This window comes from Tinamus guttatus, unplaced genomic scaffold, assembly GCF_059628265.1.
Source record: "Tinamus guttatus ecotype Peru unplaced genomic scaffold, ASM5962826v1 Tinamus_guttatus_pri_ptg000240l, whole genome shotgun sequence".
Classification (NCBI taxonomy): domain Eukaryota; kingdom Metazoa; phylum Chordata; class Aves; order Tinamiformes; family Tinamidae; genus Tinamus; species Tinamus guttatus.
Window position 1 is genome coordinate 15,224,244 of NW_028288774.1, and position 22,600 is coordinate 15,246,843.

Consider the following 22,600-nt stretch of genomic DNA (forward strand, 5'->3'; position numbering starts at 1 on the left):
CTACTGCACCTGTGGCTTTGAGATGGCGGCGATTCCCTGCTCTGGGGCTGCCTCGCATCGCTCTCACGGTTAGCCTTTCTCATGTAAAAGCTTGACAATGTGCTAGTGGTCCCTCCAGGCTGCAAGCAGGCGAGTTTTGATTGTGCAGTGTCTGCGGGCTATCCAGCAGCTTTGAATTTAATTTTATTTACATTCCTGGGACCCAGAAACTGTGCGTAACATGGAGCTCTTATCTCAGATGACAGCTGACACCACAGGGCAAAAACAAGCACTTGAATGTCTGTGGCTCTGAAACAAAGTTACTGCTGCTTTGCATAGGAACCCATCTCCTGGCATGTGAGATAAGAGTGTATCATTACAGCTTTAGACCTAAATGCACCCTTCAGAAGCATAGTCTGCTTGTGCCGCACTCACCAAAATTACAATTTGAAAACTAAATCTACAGCACTATGCCCACTTGTCCATCACTAAAATAATGCTAAACCAACCCCCAGTGTTAACCTTTTCCCTTGTTTAGGATCTTTGTTTTCTAAAGCATGAACAAGCATGTAGGTCCACTTATACAGAAATAAATTAAAATGTGGCAAATATGCTTGTAAGAAATTATAAAAAATGATACCTGCTAACTTAGGTGACACACTCTACTACCTACTGTAGCAAATACTTCTCCACAAAAAAAAAATCCAGTAGTTGGTGTTACACTGGCTCATATGAGGGTTTTTCTGCATGTTAAGTTACCTTTCCAAAAATGGTCAAATTAAGGTAAACAATTCTGTCACTCATTGACATAAAGCAGCAGAGAGATTAATGAACATTCTGTAACTAATTCATATCAAATAAAACCTTTTCTAGGATTAATAGGTTAAGCCTTGATGTGTTTTATCCCTTCATTTGTGGAATAAAAGTACACTCCAATTTATGAAGAAAACAGAACAAGTGTATGCAACCTAGGAAAATACTGCAGTAGTTGGAATATACATGCCTTCATGCAATGGTGCTATCCTTTGACCCTGGGAATATACAAAACACCAAAAGTGGTCCTCTGTGGAAAGAAACTCTTCCAAACTATTGGAAAATAATGCAACACAAGCTACTGCTACGGTTTTCATAGATGATTGAGGGGATGGAGACTCAGTTTCTTCTCCAGCTATTTCTTGACAAACCTTGCTCTCATGCACTGATCAGAAAAGTTCTCGTTCCAACAACAGTCTACTTTGCACCAGTAAGGCAGATCACTTGGTACAGTTTTTAATGGGGCCAACTAAAGACATCATGTCGATCAAAGCTTTTCGGATGTTTTTTCCAAAACGATGAGAATCCTAGAAAGCAAAGAAAAAAAACCTGTATGAAGACATCACTTATCTTTTAAGCGAAGACACAAATCTTCTAACATTTTGTAATTTGGCCTTAAAAATGTAGAATTTGAAACCACAAACAAATTCTAACAATATAAACAATATAAAATAACCCAGGTTTATGCTACTAATGACAAGTTCTTCATTATGAATCTACTCTCCTACAAAGAGAACTCAGATAATGTCCTATTGAAATCACATTCGTCCATAACTTTTTCTGTTGTTTGTTTTTGGTTTTAGTAACAATAAGAACCCTTGTTTATAAAAGATGATTTCACAAAAGTTGGTTTTCAGAGGGCCACAAGAAGGAGAAAGCACAAGATAGAGCAACTTTTCATTTTTGAGCTTACATCTAAATCTTCTGTGTTTTTGTCAATGAAGAACTGTATGAAGTAGTGAAAATAATCAAGTGACCTGAAGTGTTAGCAAACTATGAGCCTGCTCTATTTCTTGTGTCAGATGAATGGTAGAAGGAAGAAAGTAAGATAAAGTATAAATTGCTAGTGACATTATATAGCCTACTACAGAAAAAGATACCCTGATAAAATCAAGACCAAGAAGCACACAAAGCGGCACCTTCTTTCTGTATGGAACTTTGACCTGACCAAAAGTAGAAAAGTACAGGAATATTCAAAGTACAAACTAAAAGACATCTGAAGAACAATTTAAACTATGCAAGGACAAAGTAGTATTTCCTTATCTTTAATGATTAACCAAAGGCATCAAGATTTCTCAGGCAATTAAAGACTGAAAGAGGCTTGATGAATGTAATGTGGCCAGTGCTCATCAAGCTTAATAAAGTTATAAAATATGAAGAGGAAGGATGAATTGAAGGTCACCTAGTGCAAGCCTCCACAGTAGCAGGATATGCAATAGATAACATCTACTAGAACCTAATACTTGCTTTTTATTCCAATAAAATCTAAACTCTAAGTGTTTCTCAAGCACTGATAATTTCTATCAGTATTATTTAGATCAAGGAGATTTAAAAGACACGGAGCATTATTTTACGCTCTCTCCACAAGAGGACCCAGGGCCAAGTCAAAGCCAAACTGTAGTAAACAAAAATGGGAGGCACCCATCTGACTGTTTACAGAACAGATACGCATTACTTTGCTCAAGTTCCAGGAAACTGCACCTCTTTAAAGATAATCTTGAGCCACGTACTTCATTTCACCTGAAACTATAGGTGAAAGAACAATCCAATTTACTTGCTTCATAAAGCGATTAAAGTAATGGAATTTGAGAGAAAAAATATACACAGATGTTACGATAGAAGAAAGAGAGAGCATATGTTTCAAGTCATGCTAAGTCTTTAGACAGTGAGTAAAATGGTCTTTATAAGTAAGGGTAAGAATACAATAATTAAACTAAAAGTTTGTCCCATACCGTTTCAGAACATGAGATTTTGCTGGAGACATGGAAGTGGAAGGAATTTTCACCTAAGAGAATGTAGGAAACACCATAGCCATCATCAGCCACCTGGGAAAAAGAGAAAAGTGATTGCTAAACTCCCCACTCCCTTCCATTTTTAAGTTCATCTGATACATAATTACAGTTATTTTCTACGATTTTTTTTAAAGACAGTTCCAATTTTTTTCTAAGCAAAGATAATCTTCCATATTTTATATGTCATTTCTAGAGTGAGCTGTTTCTTAGGGGAAACAGCTCTGGTCTCATCTGAAGTGTATGGAATTAATAGTGTCAGAGTATGATCTGCAGCATATTTCCTTTCAAAAACCTTTGGAGCTCAATGGTAAGGTATTATGGAACTGAAGCTTTTAGACTACCACATTCAAAACAGACCTGTGTTTAAAATGGATACTTTTATAGTTAGCAAACATACCGGACCAAATCCTCCACCACAAGATAACATCTCAGGGTTCTTCTTTAGATCAATGAGCTGTTGTGGTGTCTGACTCGTTGACAGTCTCCAAGGCTCTGACAAAACCTATAATAGATACGAAAAGGATGTAATTAAATGTAACACTCTTCAACAACTTATTGTCAAGATAATTTAGAAAATATGAACTCTTCAATAGAATGAACAGTTGAGAAGATTATAAAGAAAAGGCAGCAGAACACCAGTCTTTATGTGGAAACCGTTAGTATGCAAGTCCTTGATGTCAATTCAGGGAATGGAAATATTTTCAGCAGAAATCTCCTCTGAAAACAGAAGGATCTACCTGATACAGTCTGCTTAATATTTTGTTTTGTTTTTTAAAAAAATAACCACCACAACCACCATCAGCCACAAGAACTACCATATCTTTATCAGCAATGGCCATATTCAAATTCCAGTAAACTAAATGCAGCAAGTCAGAACTCTGTAGCTAATATCTAATAACAAACAAGTTCTGTGCAAGCCTAAGGAAGCTGTAGAAGGTTTTTTATTCTTCACTTGGCTGCTACTCACATTTAAAGATGACAGAGGCAAATGTGAGTAGCTTGGAGATATATATATATATATAATATGGAAATATAGGCAAAGTCATTTTGGCACAATTCCCCCAGAAAAACAACCCTGAGGGAAAGACCAAAACCCTCACTGTACTGTTCTGAAGATATGGTAAAATCCATGAGCATCCAATATTCTTTACCTATTACATTGTTATTTCAATCCTCAGTAACATATAAGTACTGCTTTCTGTGGATTTTATATTTTTAGTAAGTGTAAATACTAAGCAAAGTAATAGTACATTTGCAATCTACCAACAAATGCTACTGTTGACCAATGTTTATTTAAACTTATTATTATTTTATTTTTTGAAAGACAATTTTTTTTAATGTAAGCAGAATCAGAAAACATTAAGTAAACAGAGGGTTATTTAGCATGGTTAAAAATTATCAATGAAATCCACTTACTTCTTTAAGAAAAGGAGAATCAACGGCAAGGTATTTGGACACAACATAAAGGCAGAACAGGTGACGGTCAATACCAGCACCAGTCATTGCAAGACGATATAAATGCTGATGTTTGGCAGCAGCAGTCCTCAAGAGCTTGAGCTTGTTTTCGTTCTGATGAAAGAAAAAGACAGGAAAAAAAAGGTAGAATGCAGAAACCGCGTTACAGCAATGGCTCTCAAGGCTATGATGTATGAGACAATGCATGCATCTAACATCAAATACCAGGATTCTCTAATTTTTCAGTCTGTCACTTTTACATTTCAGGTATTTAAAAAAAATAAAAATGTTGACTGTTGAAGACTGTGCATATGGAAAACATTTATATTTTAAGTAAGACCTAGCCACAGAATCGAATAGCGTGAAAACCACATGATTACAATTTGAGTTTACTACTCCCTGGCGAATTTATCTTCTAGAGATATTAGCCTTAGAAAGCTGTAGAAAAGCAAATCTCAACTTTTAGATAAAAAAAAAAGGAATTGCAAGAGCCATTTCAGAAGAAAGGTGAACAACACTAAGTGTACTGTAAAAGCAAAATGCCTGTTAGAACTCAATTCTAGCCATTTCATTAGAGTTTATAATGTGGAATGGCAACTGAGTATATTGTACCCTGTCCCTTGCTACCTCCACTATCACAAATTTACTCTATTTGGGAAATAATAAGCAGCCTATCTGCCCTCAGCACAAGAAGCTGATAAGCTATTTGTAGTCACACTAAGCATCCCTATCACTAGTATTCTGGAGTAAAGCTTTGGGGGAAGAGAACAGTCCTCCACCTTTATCTGCCTCTCTCCTGGACTCCTCGTGCCCTAACTTCCCTAGGGGAGAACCAGAAGCATGTTTGATCCAGCAGTACTATAGGGTACTCCCAGCCTAAGACTTTTCAGCAACAAAATTACAACCTTTGTTTTTTTCCAGTTATCAAAGATCACCAGTTCAGTTATAAGATCAGAAATTATGAAACATTAGAAGAAAAAACAGCATGTATTTCAAAGAAGAACTAGAATGATTTACAGATCTGGTATCAAACATGTAGGTCTGTTCACCAAGCTAACTGCTCTCAGCTGTCTGCTCAAAACAGCCTCTGCATTATTATTTAGACATAGCCACACTTTAATAAAACCAGCACTCACTACATAGCTTCTTAACTAGCAATTCAAAGAACATCTGTTTCAGGATTTTTGGTTTTATTCTAAGACTTCATTCAGCCTGATCTTTGAATAAAGCCCCCTGTTCAAATTTAACACAGAAAAGCAACCTCCCTCCCCATAAAGTTCGAACAAGAGAGTTAAGGGCTCAGTTTCATAGAGAGGCCACAGTCATCTGAAAAACTATTAGCATAAATGTGAACATGTAAGAAGTCTTTGCAGTAAGTGGTTCACACCTATACTCCTCTCACTAAACCATAAAGAGCCCAGACTGTTTTCAAATAAACGAACAAAATGTTTTCTTTCTATTTTAAAGAAATAGGTGGATATTTGAGATTAATAGCTAGGATCATTATTATTAAACACAGCTGCCCAGTGACAAAGCTTGGTAGGGTGTTGTGAATATTACAGTGAAATGGTAGATGACTGTTCAGCACTTTCCTCATGACTGTGTCACTTGGTGTGCCAGATGATGCCAAATTCAGTTGCTACCAATGCTCACAAGGTGGCATAACAATCACTATTAAATATTTACTTTTAAAACGTATACAGCATATAGAGGATGCAGGGAGGGAAAAGAGTAAGAGTGCAAGACAGACCAAGTTCCACAGAACAGCCTTCTTCACAATGGCGTAGTACTGGGGCAGCACACTACGTTACTGGTCAGTTACTGATTATAGTCCCAGATTACGATTTTTTCCTCATAGAAATGTAGAAAAACCACACACTCATCTCCTCCAAAAAAATGGAAATCCCTTTCAGCTTAGGTCATTAAATTTGCAGATTTTGTTATTTCATCAACTTTATCAATGAAAATAATGACTAGCATGAATTCTAGACAGATCATCCTCAAGATGACTGTGACGCTAGACAATATCTTTCATCTGATGATACGTTCTTCCACTTTGACATCAAACCTTTTAATCAGTATCGTCCAATTTTTTCCAAACCAAGAGGCTTTCACTTAGGGCATGATTCCTTTACTCGCTGACTGGAATATCAAGTTTAAAACTCCACTGAAATTAACATATGAAATCAACTGTTTCTTCCCTAGAATATTTGCTTCCTTATCAGAAAGGAAAGCCTAACTGATACAATTTACTTTTTACAGATCTACAAAGATTCACAAATCATAGAAGTTCCGTGAGTCATTTTAGTTTTCCAAGTTGGAAAAATCAGTGCATCTGGTTAAGTTATTGTCATTCTTTTTAGCTGTAGTCTTAGAAGCCCTGCCCTATCATTGACAGAGGATATAGATAATTACGTTACATTGCAGTTCATTCCTCAAAACAAACTGATCTGTTTTTAAGTGTTTAAAAACAATTTGGAAATGACATGGTGATACAGTGACAATGCATTGCCTCATACAACATATTAGCGAATAAGGTAGTAAACTTACAGTTTCAGTTGGATCTTCCATGGCTCGAACAAAATTACAGGATTCGACAGTGCATGAACGAACAGTTTCAGTCCTGCCTTCTCTGAACAAGCGGGTCATAGAGGCCTCATACGTTAAACAAAATTTCCCCATGTCCTTGAAAGAGGAAAAACAACAACTTCAGAAGTTTACCTAGACTTTGCTCCTCTTTCTTAAGCAACAGTCTTAAGCAACAGGTAAGCATACGGGATATGAATCATTCCTCAAATTAAACTCAACAACGTACACTTAGTAGCCCACTATTAACCATCTTACCTAAAGACAAACTAAGATAAGTAACAGTAATACAGTGACTGTTAACAGAAAAGTCAAAGTACTACTCTACACATCCTACATTGTCTTCTTTGGCTTTTTTTTTTTTTTTTTTTTTTTTTTTTTAACACAACTGCAGCAGATTCAAACATGATGAAAAACACACAGGGGCTTCCTAAACTAATACAGCTGTGGTGGGAAGTTTAGAAAACTATGATGTCCATAATTCTTTTCACAATAAACATTTTATAGCATGGAGAGGCATGGCAGCATGGAGATTTTCAAGTACAAGAGAATTGAAAAAGGTCCGCTAGCCCAAAAAACATGACTCCTGCATTTCCTGTAGCCACACATGATCTACAGATTAAAGCTTACTAAATGACATGAGTTTATAAATCAAACTTATTTGCCATGTAGCCACCCTAACCAATGGCAGCAAAGATTAAGTGGTGAGAGCAACCAGGAGACCTACATGTTAGAGTAAGGCAATATCTTAACAACAAAGAAAACAGATGCAATCTAATATGCAGGTGTTGCCTTAAAGCATGCAATAGAAAAGACAAAGTAGGAGGAAAACCAGGCAGTAATCTCACCATTAATCTTGTTAGGGAGTGCCTACAATTACTGAACTAAAGGAGCCTCCAAACTAAAAATAAATTTAATGTGGCGTAGACTATGAAGTTAGTAACAACTACCTGAATTTTCCTATCTACTGCTCTCAAGTCCAAAATACCTAGTTGATCTCTCTGCAGTCAGAGGAGAAAAATCTGCTTAAGTGTCAAAAAGCCAACCTTTGGACAACGAATTTCTAGTTAGTAATCTTGGAAGTTAGGAATCTTGTTCCTGCTTCCGCTAAATGCCTTTAATAATCTTGCAGACTCACACCCATGTGCACTACTCAACCATATATTTTTAAATTAGATGTGGTACCTTGTGTAGTTGTGATTAATGAGCTTCTGTAAGATCAAAACAATCTGTCCTTACCCGAGAGTGAGCAAGCTGCAAGGCAAGTTGCACAAAGGCATCAGGGCTGACTTTTGCATTCTTGATTAGCCCCTTTCCAAAGGCATCAAAGTTAAATGAATGGAAATCTACATCATCTGCCAGAGCTGTTGCAGTGCTCAGAGACCTCTCAATCACTTCTTGACACTACAGGGAGGTGGAGGGAGGCAGAAATTATACACAAAAGAATATAGTGTTATGCATAACCCATTTTATATATTACAATGTTGTATAAATTTTAACTTTGCTAAAAAACATTTTTATATGTGCAATACATACATACACATACATTCAATGGCACCTGAAATAAGTGGTGATTGAAAAAGTACATTTTTTTTATTATTTGAGAAATAAGATACCTTGCCATTATGCATGCTGCCCATCAACATCAATGTCTACACATTCTTCCTCTTAGGGCAGAAGAGGAATAATCTTTGCCTGACAGTTAAGATTCAAATAGCAAAAAAAGACACAGAGATTGAATGGAAATGGTTTTGTCTGATCTGCTACACATGCTTAGTCAAACATGTCACCAACCAGTACCACTTTAAAGTTAAAATTCAAATAGGGTTAGGACAGTTTGTCTTAAAGCTTTTTTTTTTTTGATAGATATGCAGACAATTTTAGACACAAGAAAAGACAGGCTCAGAGAAACCTCGTACTCAAGAATAACTATTGCAACAACAGCAATGAAACCTCAACAACTTAAATTTCACTGTAGTACAGTGTTTAAAATGGGTGGCCACTTATTTTTGACCAAGTGGCCATTTGTTACCAAGAATTCCACAGGTTCCCTAGCCAGAATTTTGAAAGTGGAACAAAATGAAGCAAAAAAAAAAAAAAAAAAAAACCATCAAACACCTATGCCTTTTGGCAAACCAATAACAGGACCTTCAAGAAGCTAAATCACCCTATCAGTAAGGCAGGCAACTATTGATGCGATGCAACTACTCCAGTAAAGAGCAAATACTTCTCCCACCCATTAGTTGTTCAGTACTCACTTCTTCTGGAATTTCCCACTGTAGTTTGGTAGGAATAGGAATATTTTGATTGGTATCTCCTCTGCAATGTCCATCTTCTGAATAGCCCAGTTCAAGATACTCTGTGTACATTACATTCTGCAAAGAACAGAACATCTTTTGAGTTTGAACACATTACATATGGCCATTAAAGTAGAATTTCACTGCTAAATCAGTATACTTCATTTTCAATACACAGTGAAATACAATATACAATCATTTTCAAATTCTGAAAACAGCTGCAAGGAAAGCCCCCTTCTAACTCTACTTTTAAGGTATTTTTACTTCTGTTATGAGTGGAATAAAACCAAGTATGCACAAAAATGCCCACACAGGTACACTGGCCTTTTGCCACGTGTTACTGACAAAATTATCATATTTCAATTAAAACAAAAATAAACAAAACAAAAACAACACACACCCTAGAGCAAGACCTGGATTTCACAAGGTTTGTCCAGCCTACATTCTAGAGAGATTTTGCAAATTTGTTACCTGTTAATACTTGTTCATCAAGAAACAATTTATTTCACAGCACATCCCTCTGCAAGAATTTCTTCATTTTTAAAATTTACATCCTACTTAGTATTGCAGTATACTTTCATCTGTACTTCAGAGTTTCTGAGTGAAGTGTAATGTTTATGACTATTAATAGGGCAAAGAATAGAGAAGAGGAAAAAAAAAAAAAAAAAGCTGCTCTGTCCTACCAGGTTCCAAGCAGTGTTCTTAATGTAAAGGTCAAAGATCTGCTCAACATGGAAGGGAAAACTTGAGAAAAATCTATTAACACATTCTGCATACATATTTCTAATCGCTCATTTAATTTACCCGTTTCATTTAGCAGATAGAACATGCCACCCATGGAAAAAAAAATCAAATTCTCTGTATTTTTTTCTAAAAATAGACTGTCTATAAACAGCTAATTTCCTAGGAAGTATAATTTATTTTAGGGGTTTAAAATTCTTAGCAGGAAATGAGGCAACTAATAATAATTCTCAAGTACAGAGATATGAACTGAAGTGTAACAAATCATCCTCCAAAAGAAAAAAAAAATGTTCATTAAATTACAACTATCTAGCAAGCTCCTTTAAATTTCACAGTTGAAGGCAGACAGAAGCAGTCCCATAATCACTTTTAAGCAGCACAAGCATATGGGACTTAAAGGGACCTCCTGATCTTCAGGATTGTTTTATGGATACCATCATCATCTTTTGCATTAACTGTGTGTATAAAACACTTACCTCCCAAAGATGCCCAACAATAGGAGCATCTGCCCAAGAGTGTTCTGCATTCAGGCCAATTTTGCCATTCTTGAACACAATAAGAGTGAATGTTTTATCAAACCACCTAAAAAAAAAAAGAAAGAATTTTCTAAGGTTCTGTAGCTTTTTAAAAAAATATAGACTGTAAGAGAAATTTATTCTCTCTCTACAAGCATGCAAATTTTTGTTTTAAATCAACAGGCCTAAATCCATCAGTTTGAAAGACATCAATTCATAAGTATTAGATGATTGAATCAGTACTGCTATATGAAAAAGAAGGGATTTTTCACAAAGTGAATACCGTACCTGTCATAACATCTGCCATGTAATATGGACTTTGCATACATATCCAGTGATGCCACCGGATCATCTTTCCTGTACCCTCTCTCGAGGTCATCCAGTGATACAAAAAATGCTGCTTTTTCTATAGCATCTAGGGACTGTTTGTTCTTTCCATGGCTAAAATAAGCCTGCCGAGCCTTAGCCCACGGTACTCTGTTGAAAGAATTTGGTTTATAGCTAGCTTACATAATTTATTCAATATTTTAGCAATATTAAGATCACTACAAGACACATTGCATATTTTTAAGCACATTTAAAGCATCCACTTTGATTGCATTGAAACTATATTATCATGGAAAAGTTCTAGGAATACATGTACAATGGAATCCCAGGAACTAACCACATATCACACTGATTTTAAGCTTATTTTTCCAAAATTAAGCAGCTTGCCTACATGCAAGACAAATAACCTGTATTATCTGGTCCAGAAGCAACCAGATACATTGAACTGTAAGCCTGTCAACAATTTAACTGAATTCAATTATCTTGCATCTAGAACCAACTGGTTAAGTACTGCTTTATTTTGCAGAATCAAATCATGAATATATGACAGGATTTACTGAGTTCACATTCTCAACCTTAAAAATCAAGATTTTTTTTAAGATACAAATTGAACCTATCCAAAGCCAACATTTAACTACTATGCAGCTCCAAATACTAGAATTAATACAAAAAAGAGAGTCCTACCTATCTCCTGCAGTAAGAGCCGCTAGCTTCAGCTCCCCAGGCTGCGGCTCTGAATCATCATCAAGAATTCTTTGCATCTGCTGTTCAATTTCCCGGGGTTTCAACAGTCTACCATCATGGTACAGCCACACTTTGAAGTAACGCCCCTTATGATACACTACAATGTGTTTGCTGTCTTTCACATGCTGGATAGTATCTGCAATTACAATCAGTTACAGCAAAACGTTAATACACTCAACATTTGGCATTAAATAACAGCAAACGCTTACTGCATATACCACCAGTTAGCACAGCTTGTTTTTAACAAGTAGCAAGAAAAGTAGGATGGTCGTGACAGAAGCGGTAGGACCTGCCCAAGCATCACTGTCAAGTAAATTCCCAAAACCATGTATATAGTGAGCTGAAAACTGAGCAGAAACCACACGTTTGTTTTTTTCTGCTTCTGCACTAGATACAATAGCGCCCAGAAAGGTGGGGGGGAAAAAAAAAAAAAAAAAAAAAAAACAGGAGAGCAATCATCTAGTGAGTTCGCTTTCCCCTTCCTCCCAGAGTCAGGAAAGCATCTGTGCTCATGTCATGTACATGACTCGTCCATACAAAATGACAACTCTTGAGTGCAAATGCAAAAAAGAAGAGATCAATTGATGGTGTAGGTGACTAATGACTTCACAATAATTGTACAGCACCAACAATTATCTTTTAGACCCATTATCTATAGGCAAAAATATAGATTTAAGTATCTGCAGTAGAGATTTGTTTAAACCATTAAAAAACACCCGTTCCATTTTTTCCTGCTGGTACAGGAATTAATTTGTGTACATCTGAAGATGCATACAACATATTACATGGGTTTCCTAAGGTTAACAGAAAAGACATAAAGGTTTTCCTCTGCTTAAAATAAATAGCTTACTTTACCATGTACTTAATCATAAGACATAAAAATTAAGCAATTATCAGAGTACACTGTCTATTAAGATTTTTAATGATTTCGTGTTATTGCTGATAAATTAGATGCATGCTGTTCTTGTAGCAGCCTTAATATACTTGAAATATCATTGAAAGGAGACAGCAAAAAAGCAACCTACTGTTCGGAATTTGAGAAAAATGTGTTTTCAGTACGTAATTGAAAAAATGAAGTCACTTGTACATGAGAAGAACAAAATAAGTTATTTTTCTTTCAAAAAACATGAAAACAACAAGAACCAGAATGGGAATTCAAAAGCATTTAAAAATTATATTTACAAAGCTGACCGCTTTTATTTGACATACTTTAGACCTGAAGCAGGAAGAATAGGGAGAAGTATAAATAGGTACAGGATGTGTGTTAACAGGTGCTAAAATATGCTAATTTTATAATTTTTTGGCAAGTGTTGGCACAAACTGACAGATTCAAAGGTATATGCAAACAGTTCACACCACTTGGGGGGCAGCTGGGGAGAAATGCAGAGGCAAGTGCTTTTGGGACCTGAAGTATTCCAACTAGTAGTTCATACACTATAGCTGTCTAAGAGTCAGGTTTTTAAAAACATGCTGGTACCCAACGCTATAAAAACCACAGTTAATGGCATAGTTCGTGATCACGGGTCTCCATGATTGGGTGATACTTAGTTGTCGGTTTTACAGATAAGAAAGCTGAGGTATAGTTGGGTATTCAAGAGCAAGCTGGAAGAGGGGAATACATATCTCAATACACCTACAATAAAAATGTATATACGAACTGTTACTGAAAAATACAATTTCTTCTTCTCCTGGGCTAACATGATTGCTTGCATCCCATAATCATATCCTAAGTATCCCACAATAAGCAGAAACTAGAGCAACAGACCCAGGGGAAAGACATCCTGTTGTAGGTCAACAGCTGCCTCCTTTATTCAGCATTAAAAGGTAAAGATTGAAGTTATGCATAACTTAGAATAATCAATCTGGGTGTTGCTGCAGGGCAGGAACTAGCAAAAAGTGAATACACACTTTCTTAGGGTAGCTGATATTTTAATACATTCAAAAGGTTGTAGTTCACAGTGTGGTTGAAACCTTGACAGGACAAAGACTGCACCCATCTCTAAGCCACATAAGCAACTTCTGTTGAAGATATGCTCACACCGAGAACACCACACTGGTGTTGTGAATCAGAAACCAAATGGAGAAAAAAGGAGTCAGGCAAATAAAAGACAACACTTTAAAATGACTGAGGTAAGAGAATACAGCTTTCACAAAGGCAACATGGATACCAGAAGAGGCTGAAGGAGCAAAATGAAGAAAAGGTTACATTTAAAACAGAGGGCAGACAATTTCCTGAAGTCAGCTTTTAAATTTTTAAAAAAATAGACTAAAAAAAGGGAGGAAATAAAGTCACTCTAAAAGGAAAAAATATTTATGCACTCTGTAGTGACTCATTAAATTCTGGGAAATGGCTATAACTGACCTTTATATCTTTCAGATCCTCATCTGGGAAAATAAGATTTCTAGCAGAAAACACCCCCCAAACCTGTCTGGATTCCATGAAGGTGTTCCTTCTCCTTGGCTGGTCCTGCTTACCTGTTTCTTCTCCTGGGATTCGGGAAGTATTAAACATCCGCTCCCACTGAGCTGAGCAGAGTGGAACAGTAGATCCCATGAGAAGAATCTAGGCCACAAACAGACCAAAATTCTAATTATATGTAGTCAGCAAATAAAGGAAAGTAAAAAAGTCTGGTTAAAGAAAAGTTATAGAACAGAAGATTTAAAATGCAAACTCAAATTTGTGTTCCTTGTCTTCCCTTGAACTACATGTGGAAGAGTTCACAGATATTCCAGTAGCTGTACTTTCTTTCTCCCTATTCAAAACTCCCCCTTCTGAAGGGTGGATGGAAGCAAGGTATCAGCTGAAACCCAAGCAGCTCCTAGGGGCCAGTCTGAATGCAAAACAAACATGTAGTAGGTATCATCTCTTAGTTTTTCCTAAATTGCTTCAAAAGGCAGGGTAATGTGTACAAACAAAACAGGAGATTTTTTTTTTTTCCTAGAACACCTGCTTTGAAGAGTACAACCACTAAGAAAAACATTTATTTATGTTTCTTTAGGTATATGACTGTAGATGCATACTGCCCCCATTTCACTGCCATAGGAGGAATATGTAGGCTGGGTTTTTTTTTTTTTTAAATAAAATACAAAACAAACAAACCTAAACACTTGATTTTTGCCTGCTTGAAGGATAATGAAATTTTCAGGAAGTCCAGTGTCCTGAGGTAGTACAAGATAAATACTTTGAGTAAATCATGAAGTCTCTTGTATTTAATTTCAGAGTTGTTGAGTTTTTAGGGTTTGTTTTTGTTTTTAATTTATCTTTAATTTCAAGTAGCCTAGCTTCAGGATTACATCAGGTTAAGAAAAGATTAAATCCCAGCTACAATCATATTTTAATTTCCTCTCTGATAAACCAAGTCAATGATTTTTTTTTCCATCATTTGGGAGACTTAAGCTAGCCAACTACACAAGAAAGTCTGAGACACAAATATGTCCTGCTTGCTTTCTAGTATCATCTAAAGTTTCACGTACGACACAACCAATTATTTCACATGATTCATCTGCTGTTAGCCCGAAGACTATTTTAAATCCTCCCTTAAGAAAGGTTTTAGCAAGAAATATGTGAGTGTTTTCTGATTATAGCTTTTGAGCTGCTGAAATCCTAGTTTCTCATTACATGTATAGCACATGCCAAAAACTTCCGCTGTATGGAATACTTAACAAATGTGAACATAAGCTCCTATTTGTCAACAGCAATTTAGCTGACAGTCCAGACGCTTGAATCCACACATTCTCGTACATCTTTTGTGCAGTTCTGGCATAAGACATTCTCTTCTCCTCCTCAAATTTAAAAAAGGGATCTACTTCTTACAGACTGTGCTGGAAAAGATCAGCAACAAATTATACATACTGGCTTGATTTCTTGTCTGTCCAGTTTCTTCCGGTAAAGCAGTATGGCATGGATAGCATTACCAGCTCTAGCTGCCTGCAGGGTAGTTGGAACTAAATAAAGGAAGTCCTGTAAAGCACACAGATATAAGAAGTTAATATGAGTGTCATATTAATTAATACAAGTTAATTGAGTACCATATTGAGAAAAGCACTCATGTGCTTCTGGTCTACTTTTTTCCTTGAAGATTATTTTGATTTCGTAACAGAAAAGGCTTTAATATACACAAAGAACACTATTGTGGTGACTTGGGTGGCTTCAAACTTGACTGTAGTATCTTGTATTTCTGTTTGTAATATGGGGGCCTTTTACATATTTACTTCCAGAAGAGATACTTGTCAGTATCAGCACAAAACCCTATCGAACCACATTATTTACAAAGTTTTGCACAGAGCCTTTGCAAGGTCACACAGTGCTTATTGAAGTAAGCAAACAGCCATAAAAAGTCATAGCTATATGAGTCTGCCTACTTGGCAGGCATGCTAAGCCTCCATTGTAAGTTACCTCTATACTTTAGGACATAGGCTGCCTCATACTAGAAGAGAAACAAAGGTCACATGCTTAGCGACAATAGAGTTCTAGAAGGAAGGTATCACTTTAACTCTTTGACATGAGTTGTTTATGGTATTTACTTACCATTGCAAAATAGTTACTATTAACCATAATTGGTCCACGTCCTCTAAGGTAGATATATTCTTCCCACCAATCACTAACCTGCAGTACAAAGGAAAAATAAAGTCTCTTTGTTATCTCTAGGTTAATGACACCACAACCCTTCACAATATAATCCTTAAAATTGGAAGCATGCCCTCCATGCATACTATTTGCATTAATAAGGGCAATCTGCCAAAAGAGTCAGACAATAAAATCAAAATTTCAGCTGCAACTCTGATAATACGCTTGCAAGCAAGTTGTCTTGAGCTAACATTTAAAACGCACCAGATCTGAATGTTATCCAACCTAAACAAGGGTAACTGCATGCAACTAAGGGTTTAGAAGGGAATTAGTTACACATATTTTACTGGGGTGTTAGGACACAGGTTGCCTTTCTGGAAAGGAACGAACATTATTCTGATTCTTTTCTCTTCTGTTTGCTCTAAACAGAGATGTTTACTTAAATCCTGAAAACTACGTGGGCAGCCAGGCCCGGGGCTAAATTTTAAATGAGCCAAACAGACAGAATTCAAAAGCTACCAGGTAAGTAGCCTGCTCCAGAACAATGAACACAAGACTAGGAGGCCTGCATTCAAATTCTACTCACTGTATCGCTTGCTTACCATGTTATCCACATCAAATGACTGCTTTCCAAATTAAGTGGTTTCAAATGCAGTCCATAAAATACTGTCTTTTTTGCCCCCCACCCCCTTTTTTTTTCCCCTCTTAAATTTCAGAAAGAATGAGAATTAAGGCAAAAATGTGACAGAGCACAAGTTAAATTGGCAGTACGTCTTATTTATCTACTTACATAGTTTGTGGCCCACCAAGACTTTAGCTTCAAATACCACTGAAGTCTTGGTCCCAAGTTATACGCAAAGTCTTTGGCAAGACCCTCCATTCTTCTGAACTCTTCGTCATTCATAAGGGGCCGAACTGATTCCAGATACTAGAAGAGAAGAATCAGTGTTTGACTAGTCACTGATCTGTGGCTTGTTGTCATTCCTTCATGAAGCATTTGAACAGCAGACAAAGAATACTCAGACTGGTCTAATTCATAGGGTTGCAAGTACTATAAATGGTAAATTAAGGGTATAACCTCAAGCTCTGAGCGCACACTTTCAAGCTATAGAAACTTTAAACTATAAGTTTGCACTAAACTTATAGTACAAACTATAGAATACTTTCCAGGCATTTGGCAGTAAGTCACACATGAAAAGGTGACTTTTTTTTAAAGATATATTTTCCCCATGATAGGAGAAAAGATATTTTGCATACAGAATTCAATATTTGAGTTTTTAGGTTATCTCTTTCCACCCATTCCATGCAATAGTAAGTTGTCAGCTTCTGGAATTGCTTTTGTGGCTTAAATCTCCTTCTTCCAGATGGGGAAAAGGGACCTTTAAGTCTCTAGAAAGCAAATAATCTGTTTTTGTGACATTCTTACTTGCACACCTTGCTATAACCCTTTGTGTCATAAGGCACATACTGTATGTTCAAGCTGTGAAAGATAAAAACAGACCTGTGGAAGGCTAATAAATACCCCTGGAAGCCATGCTTCATTACACAGTGCAACATTGACCAACACTGCAATTGTCCAATAAACTAGCCTGCCATCTTTAGCTTAAAATCATCATGCAATTCAATGGTCTCTTGTAGTCTTTTTTAAAATTTCTATGCAGCAGTTTTAATCTTGCAGACCATATTTCCCTGCTTGGGCAGGGGAGTTGGACTAGATGATCGCTAGAGGCCCCTTCCAACCTCTACCATTCTGTGATATTAATACCACCATACGATGATTATACATGGCATAGAAAAAAAAAAATACAACCAGGACATCTAAACATAGCTTCCAGGTTGCAAAATAAATAAATAAATAAAAATCTTGCAACATACCCTATTGACCGTGTCTTTCACGGATGGAACTGGCAGCCGTGGCAAAGATGTCTGGAAGCTGTATAACATGGGCTTACGTCCTGAGAAGAATTTTACAAGTGCCTGAAAGCAGACAAAAGCAAAATACTTGTCTCTAATTATTATGTTCAACAAAAGAGCATAGCACAGTAAGAGAAGTGATACAAATCATGGTTCTTTTCACCAGTAAATGACGCTGCACTAAACTTAGAGGATCAATATTCGTATTGCTGCTTCACAAAGAAGCAAGACACTGAAACCAACTTCCTAAAGGTTAAACAATTTGTGGAACTCGAAGCAATTCAGTGGAATAGAGAAGGACATTGAGACCTCCTGACTTCCTAGACAACATCCTGTCTCTAAGTATATTAAGATATCCTTGCATACCTATGCTGTGCTTCAAAAGAGGAATTATCAAGCCTCTCACTCAGCTAAGAATCCTAGATATAGTCACCATAAAATATAACTATGCTTGGGAATCACGGTTCAGTATTTTCCAAAATTATAGTTTAGCAGCAATAATAGTATTGCTGTTACAGGGTATCTCTTCAAGATTGAGTCTGTCTCAGATATGGCCTACTACAGGACTGGAACATACCAAACTGTCAAAGTACTGTATTATACTCAGTACACTTTTCTACTCTTTCTATTACAAAGAGAACAGCCAGAGCAAAACAGCTCCTATCTCAGCTTCAAGTTTTACAGCATCCATTTTCCACAGGAGACAGAGGTAGCATTTCCACCCAGGAGCGTTCCTCAGCTGTAACATGCTCTAGGCTGAATGTCTTAGAGCATGCAGCTTTTGGGCTACGCATGAGAGGATCCTGACGTATCACCCCACTTCTGCATCAAACTACACACCAACATCCACTGGAACACTCTTTGTTAAGTCCGATATTTAAACTGAGGACAAAAGAAAATAAATCACAAAAGTTCATTACTAAATTTCTAGAGCTTGGCCCAGAAAGCATGGTTTTCAGCAACTGGCATAACTAATTTATCAGAAGAGAGCTTTTTCTCCTCTCATTTCCTTGCTCAGAACAGCTGCAGGTTCTGAGCAGGTTGTTTCTGTAGCTGTCAAGAACCACAGGGAACAAAGACCCCTGGTAAAAAGATTTGCATCAGAGATGTTAGATGCACATGCACATGCTATGGTGATCAGCTCAATTAAACCCAGCTGTGCTTCATGACGAGACATGCTTAAAGCTACATCAGAAAGACAGCGCAAACTGTTGTAAGAAAAGCTGTTTTCCACCACTGTTCATGCAGAAAGTGAACAGTTTTACTCCAAACATAAGTCATGCAAGTCTGAAATTTTATGAGACAGAAAGAGGGTCCCTGATTAACTGACATTAAATATCTTGAAATGTTTGCTCTCAACAAACTTCTGCTAGAGAATTTTTAACAGTTTGAGACCAATAAAGTGATTTGATATACACACACATAAACATACACACTTAACTTACCTGATTTCCTATCCAGACACAGCAAATGATCTTATTCTAGTGGTCTCTGTGTCTGTTTGCAGATATTTATTTTAACTGCATTCACTAATCGGATTTCCACTGCCACCCCCCAGACTCCTACATAAAATTTAGCTTATTAGGAAGATTAAACATTTTCTTTAGAAGTGGCACCAGATTTCCAACTAGACTAGGAAAAAAAACCTTGCCCTGTGACTAAGCTCGAAGTCTGCTTTTTCCAGCTGCTTGACTGTTTGAACAGAGGACAGTGAATTCACAGTAATGGATCTTCACACTTTTAATCAGAGAAACAGCTAAGAAAAATAAATAAGAATAAAAACAAACAAAAAATCCTTCCAAAAAATTACAAGATATGAATAGATTAACAGACCTCTGCATTTTAAATCAATAAAAAATAAAAGCTTCTTAAGAATTCAGAAATATAATAAATGGCAGAGCATGGTAAGTAGCATCATAGTTCACACTGTTTAAGGCTGGTGTTATGGAGAAAATTATCAACTTTAAAATATCCATTTGGTAGGACATGCTGAAAATCCAGACAGTGAGAACATCAAGCAACTGACAGGAAGCCTTACCATTCAGAGCCTGTACTGTACAGATTCAAGTCATGAGGCTCCTGATATCACCCCCAGGAGAAACTATCAATTAGAAATTTCATTTGTAACAATGAACACTAAACTCAGTTTGGTGCATCATTTTGTATGCTCATTATAGAACACTTCCCATAATAAACCACCACATTTTGTTAGCCTAACATATTGATTCAGATTTTGAGACTATGGAGATGAATTTTATCTTTGTAGGACACTAAGTCACTTCTACAGCACTGAAGAAAGAATTAAAACTACTGAGTGAGTTTGAATAACAAAAAGTTCTCTCTCTCCTTAGGTGTACCAGGATGTATACTCCCTCACTTGACTCTCACCACACCCTTTTAGGAAAATGACAGTCTCTTAAAAAAGCAGCATCCCATCTTTATCACATACAAAGAACAAGAGGAGGAAAAAAAAACAAAACAGTTCCCTTCAAGGCTTTGAATAGAGAACCGATAGAAATTGAGGTACAAAAAGTCGATATATCCTTACCATCCATAATTTGGTGCCTGCTGAAAGTTTGCCATGTTCAGCGAATATCCAGCCGTGATAAGAAAGCAGCATTTTTAGCGAATAGCGCATTGTGACAATAAGGGCCACCCAAAGCCCTGTGCCAAAAAGTATTCCACTCACAATATTCTGTGTTTGGTTTGACATATAGCCTCTATTTAAAACAAAAGCCAGCAGGTATTAGTTAACGTTAGTTTAACATGAATTTAAGAATGCCATCCTAAGCCCCACGATACAGCAGGTAGACATTACACAAGCTTCGTATTAGCTTGCCCCCTTTTAATACATTCTTCTAAGCATCCTCTCATCTAGCAAGAGCAAAGACAACAGAAGTTGCCAACTGTGCTACTCAAATGCTCTTTAAAAAAATAAAATAAAAATGCATTAATACTGGTATAACAAGCTGCACATTTTATATCTCTTCAATCTTCTGCTTATTAAGCTTACTCTGTCACAAACATGCTGTTCTAATATTGACTGCACTTCAGTGGGCTTTACAGGAAGAGTTATTATAAATCAAACTAATGCAGTTTAGAGGAATAATGCAAGATGCCAATCTACTTACGTTGTATCAAGGGTTCGGTTGATTTTAGCTATTATTCCTAAAGAAGGATCAATTTTGGCATACATTGTAGACATCACACCCACAACTACAATAAGCCAGCTAGATGGGCTAGCAGGATAAACGCCTGTGATAATTCCATTCTGGAAAGAAAAGCCTTCACATAATTTTTTCATACCAAAGTGGTTGACTTCATATTACCATGGAAAGAAACAAAAAAGATCAACATATTCAAGTCATTCAGTTTTAAGCAAGAAGTTAGGATTTTCCAACATTTTCTTCCCTTTGCTTAACTCATAAGGTAGGGAATGGATATAGTGAAGTTTAACTACTGGAGGAATAAAAAAGAGCTATGCTGCATAAAATCATCACAACGAATGACAGGACCTTGAAGTTTCTTTGCAGATAATACTGATTCTGCCCACAAGTCCTTGCTAAAAAACATTGAAATTCATAAACTTCTTTAGAACAAGTAGTTCTAATGTAGTTCCCACTTGCACCAAGACAGATTTGCTAAATGGATACTCTACACAGCAAAAATATTCTGCTAACCAAGATATTGAAAATTAGAACCAGGTCTTTCTATGCCATTTAAACAGTTCCTCTCGTAGTTTTAAGACAATTCTTTTTAAGACTACATTTAAGTAGTAAATATTTGAAAAAAATGATGAAGTAACCTTTGTTACTATTAATAAAACAGATGAGGCCGTAAGTTTTTAATTTTTATTTATAGTATCATTTAAGTTAAAACCATAATTAACTGACATCTGTATCATACTGGTTCCACAGAATGGACCAAAAGGACATATCTTTTCAGCCTTCACATTGTAATTTTAGTACAGCATCATTCAGTTTTACCTTTCTCAGCTTCCCTTTTCTTAAGGCCATGCAAGTCTTTCACAACAAGAATGCTTACTTGCCATATAGAATTTTTACTTAAACAAAACTCTAGTAAGCTCATAAAACATTAAATAAACATCAAGTATGGTAGGCTTGACTGCATCAGTCTTAAATACCTTGAATCTGATGAACTTTTTCTTCCATGAATGGACACCAGACAGGTATATTTGTTTGAGTGCCTCATGGCTCATGCGCAGGTCGATCCCATCTGGAGTTACTGTAAATTGAAATGCTACCGCTTGATGGGCTTCTGCCATTTTTAGAGAGAGTTCTGCCAAGAAAATAAATTAAATAAATTTAAATGTCTTCCATTTTCTTCATAGGAATTATAAGATCACCATTTTGCAGTAAAGTATCATCAATGCACTCGGTCATTATGGGAAATGTCTCAAAAATCTCAAACATGTATGACACTATCTCTTCCTCACAGGCTACGCTCACACTTCAGTCTTGCCTCCAGCAGATTAAGTTACCTCTTCTAATCTGAATTGATGAAAACAGAACTAAAACTTTCTGACATAACTTAAGCATTTTGGCATGATTGCAGCCAGTTAAACATTGGGCATACATAAAGCTTGTAAGAGCTCAAATGAGAACAAAGGACTAAAGCTGTATTTGGAAA

At 36.5% G+C, this 22,600-nt stretch overlaps 1 protein-coding gene across 2 annotated transcripts; it reads right to left on the minus strand.

The window, feature by feature from the left end:
* Positions 1-1,013: 1,013 nt before the first annotated feature.
* CPT1A (carnitine palmitoyltransferase 1A) lies at positions 1,014-22,264 on the minus strand. Of its 2 annotated transcripts, XM_010222007.2 has the most exons (18): positions 22,095-22,264; positions 21,082-21,221; positions 20,499-20,670; positions 17,912-18,013; positions 16,827-16,964; positions 15,998-16,075; positions 15,323-15,430; positions 13,945-14,032; positions 11,410-11,605; positions 10,687-10,875; positions 10,360-10,465; positions 9,104-9,220; positions 8,085-8,249; positions 6,810-6,944; positions 4,221-4,373; positions 3,202-3,306; positions 2,745-2,837; positions 1,014-1,319 (listed from the first exon to the last, which is right to left on the minus strand). In XM_010222007.2, the coding sequence occupies exons 1-18, from the start codon at positions 22,233-22,235 to the stop codon at positions 1,233-1,235; spliced, it is 2,313 nt and encodes a 770-aa protein (XP_010220309.1). In that variant the 5' UTR covers positions 22,236-22,264; the 3' UTR covers positions 1,014-1,232. The 2 variants fall into 2 exon arrangements, with proteins under 2 accessions (XP_010220309.1, XP_088382047.1); XM_088525921.1 differs by lacking the exons at positions 20,499-20,670; positions 21,082-21,221.
* Positions 22,265-22,600: the final 336 nt, after the last annotated feature.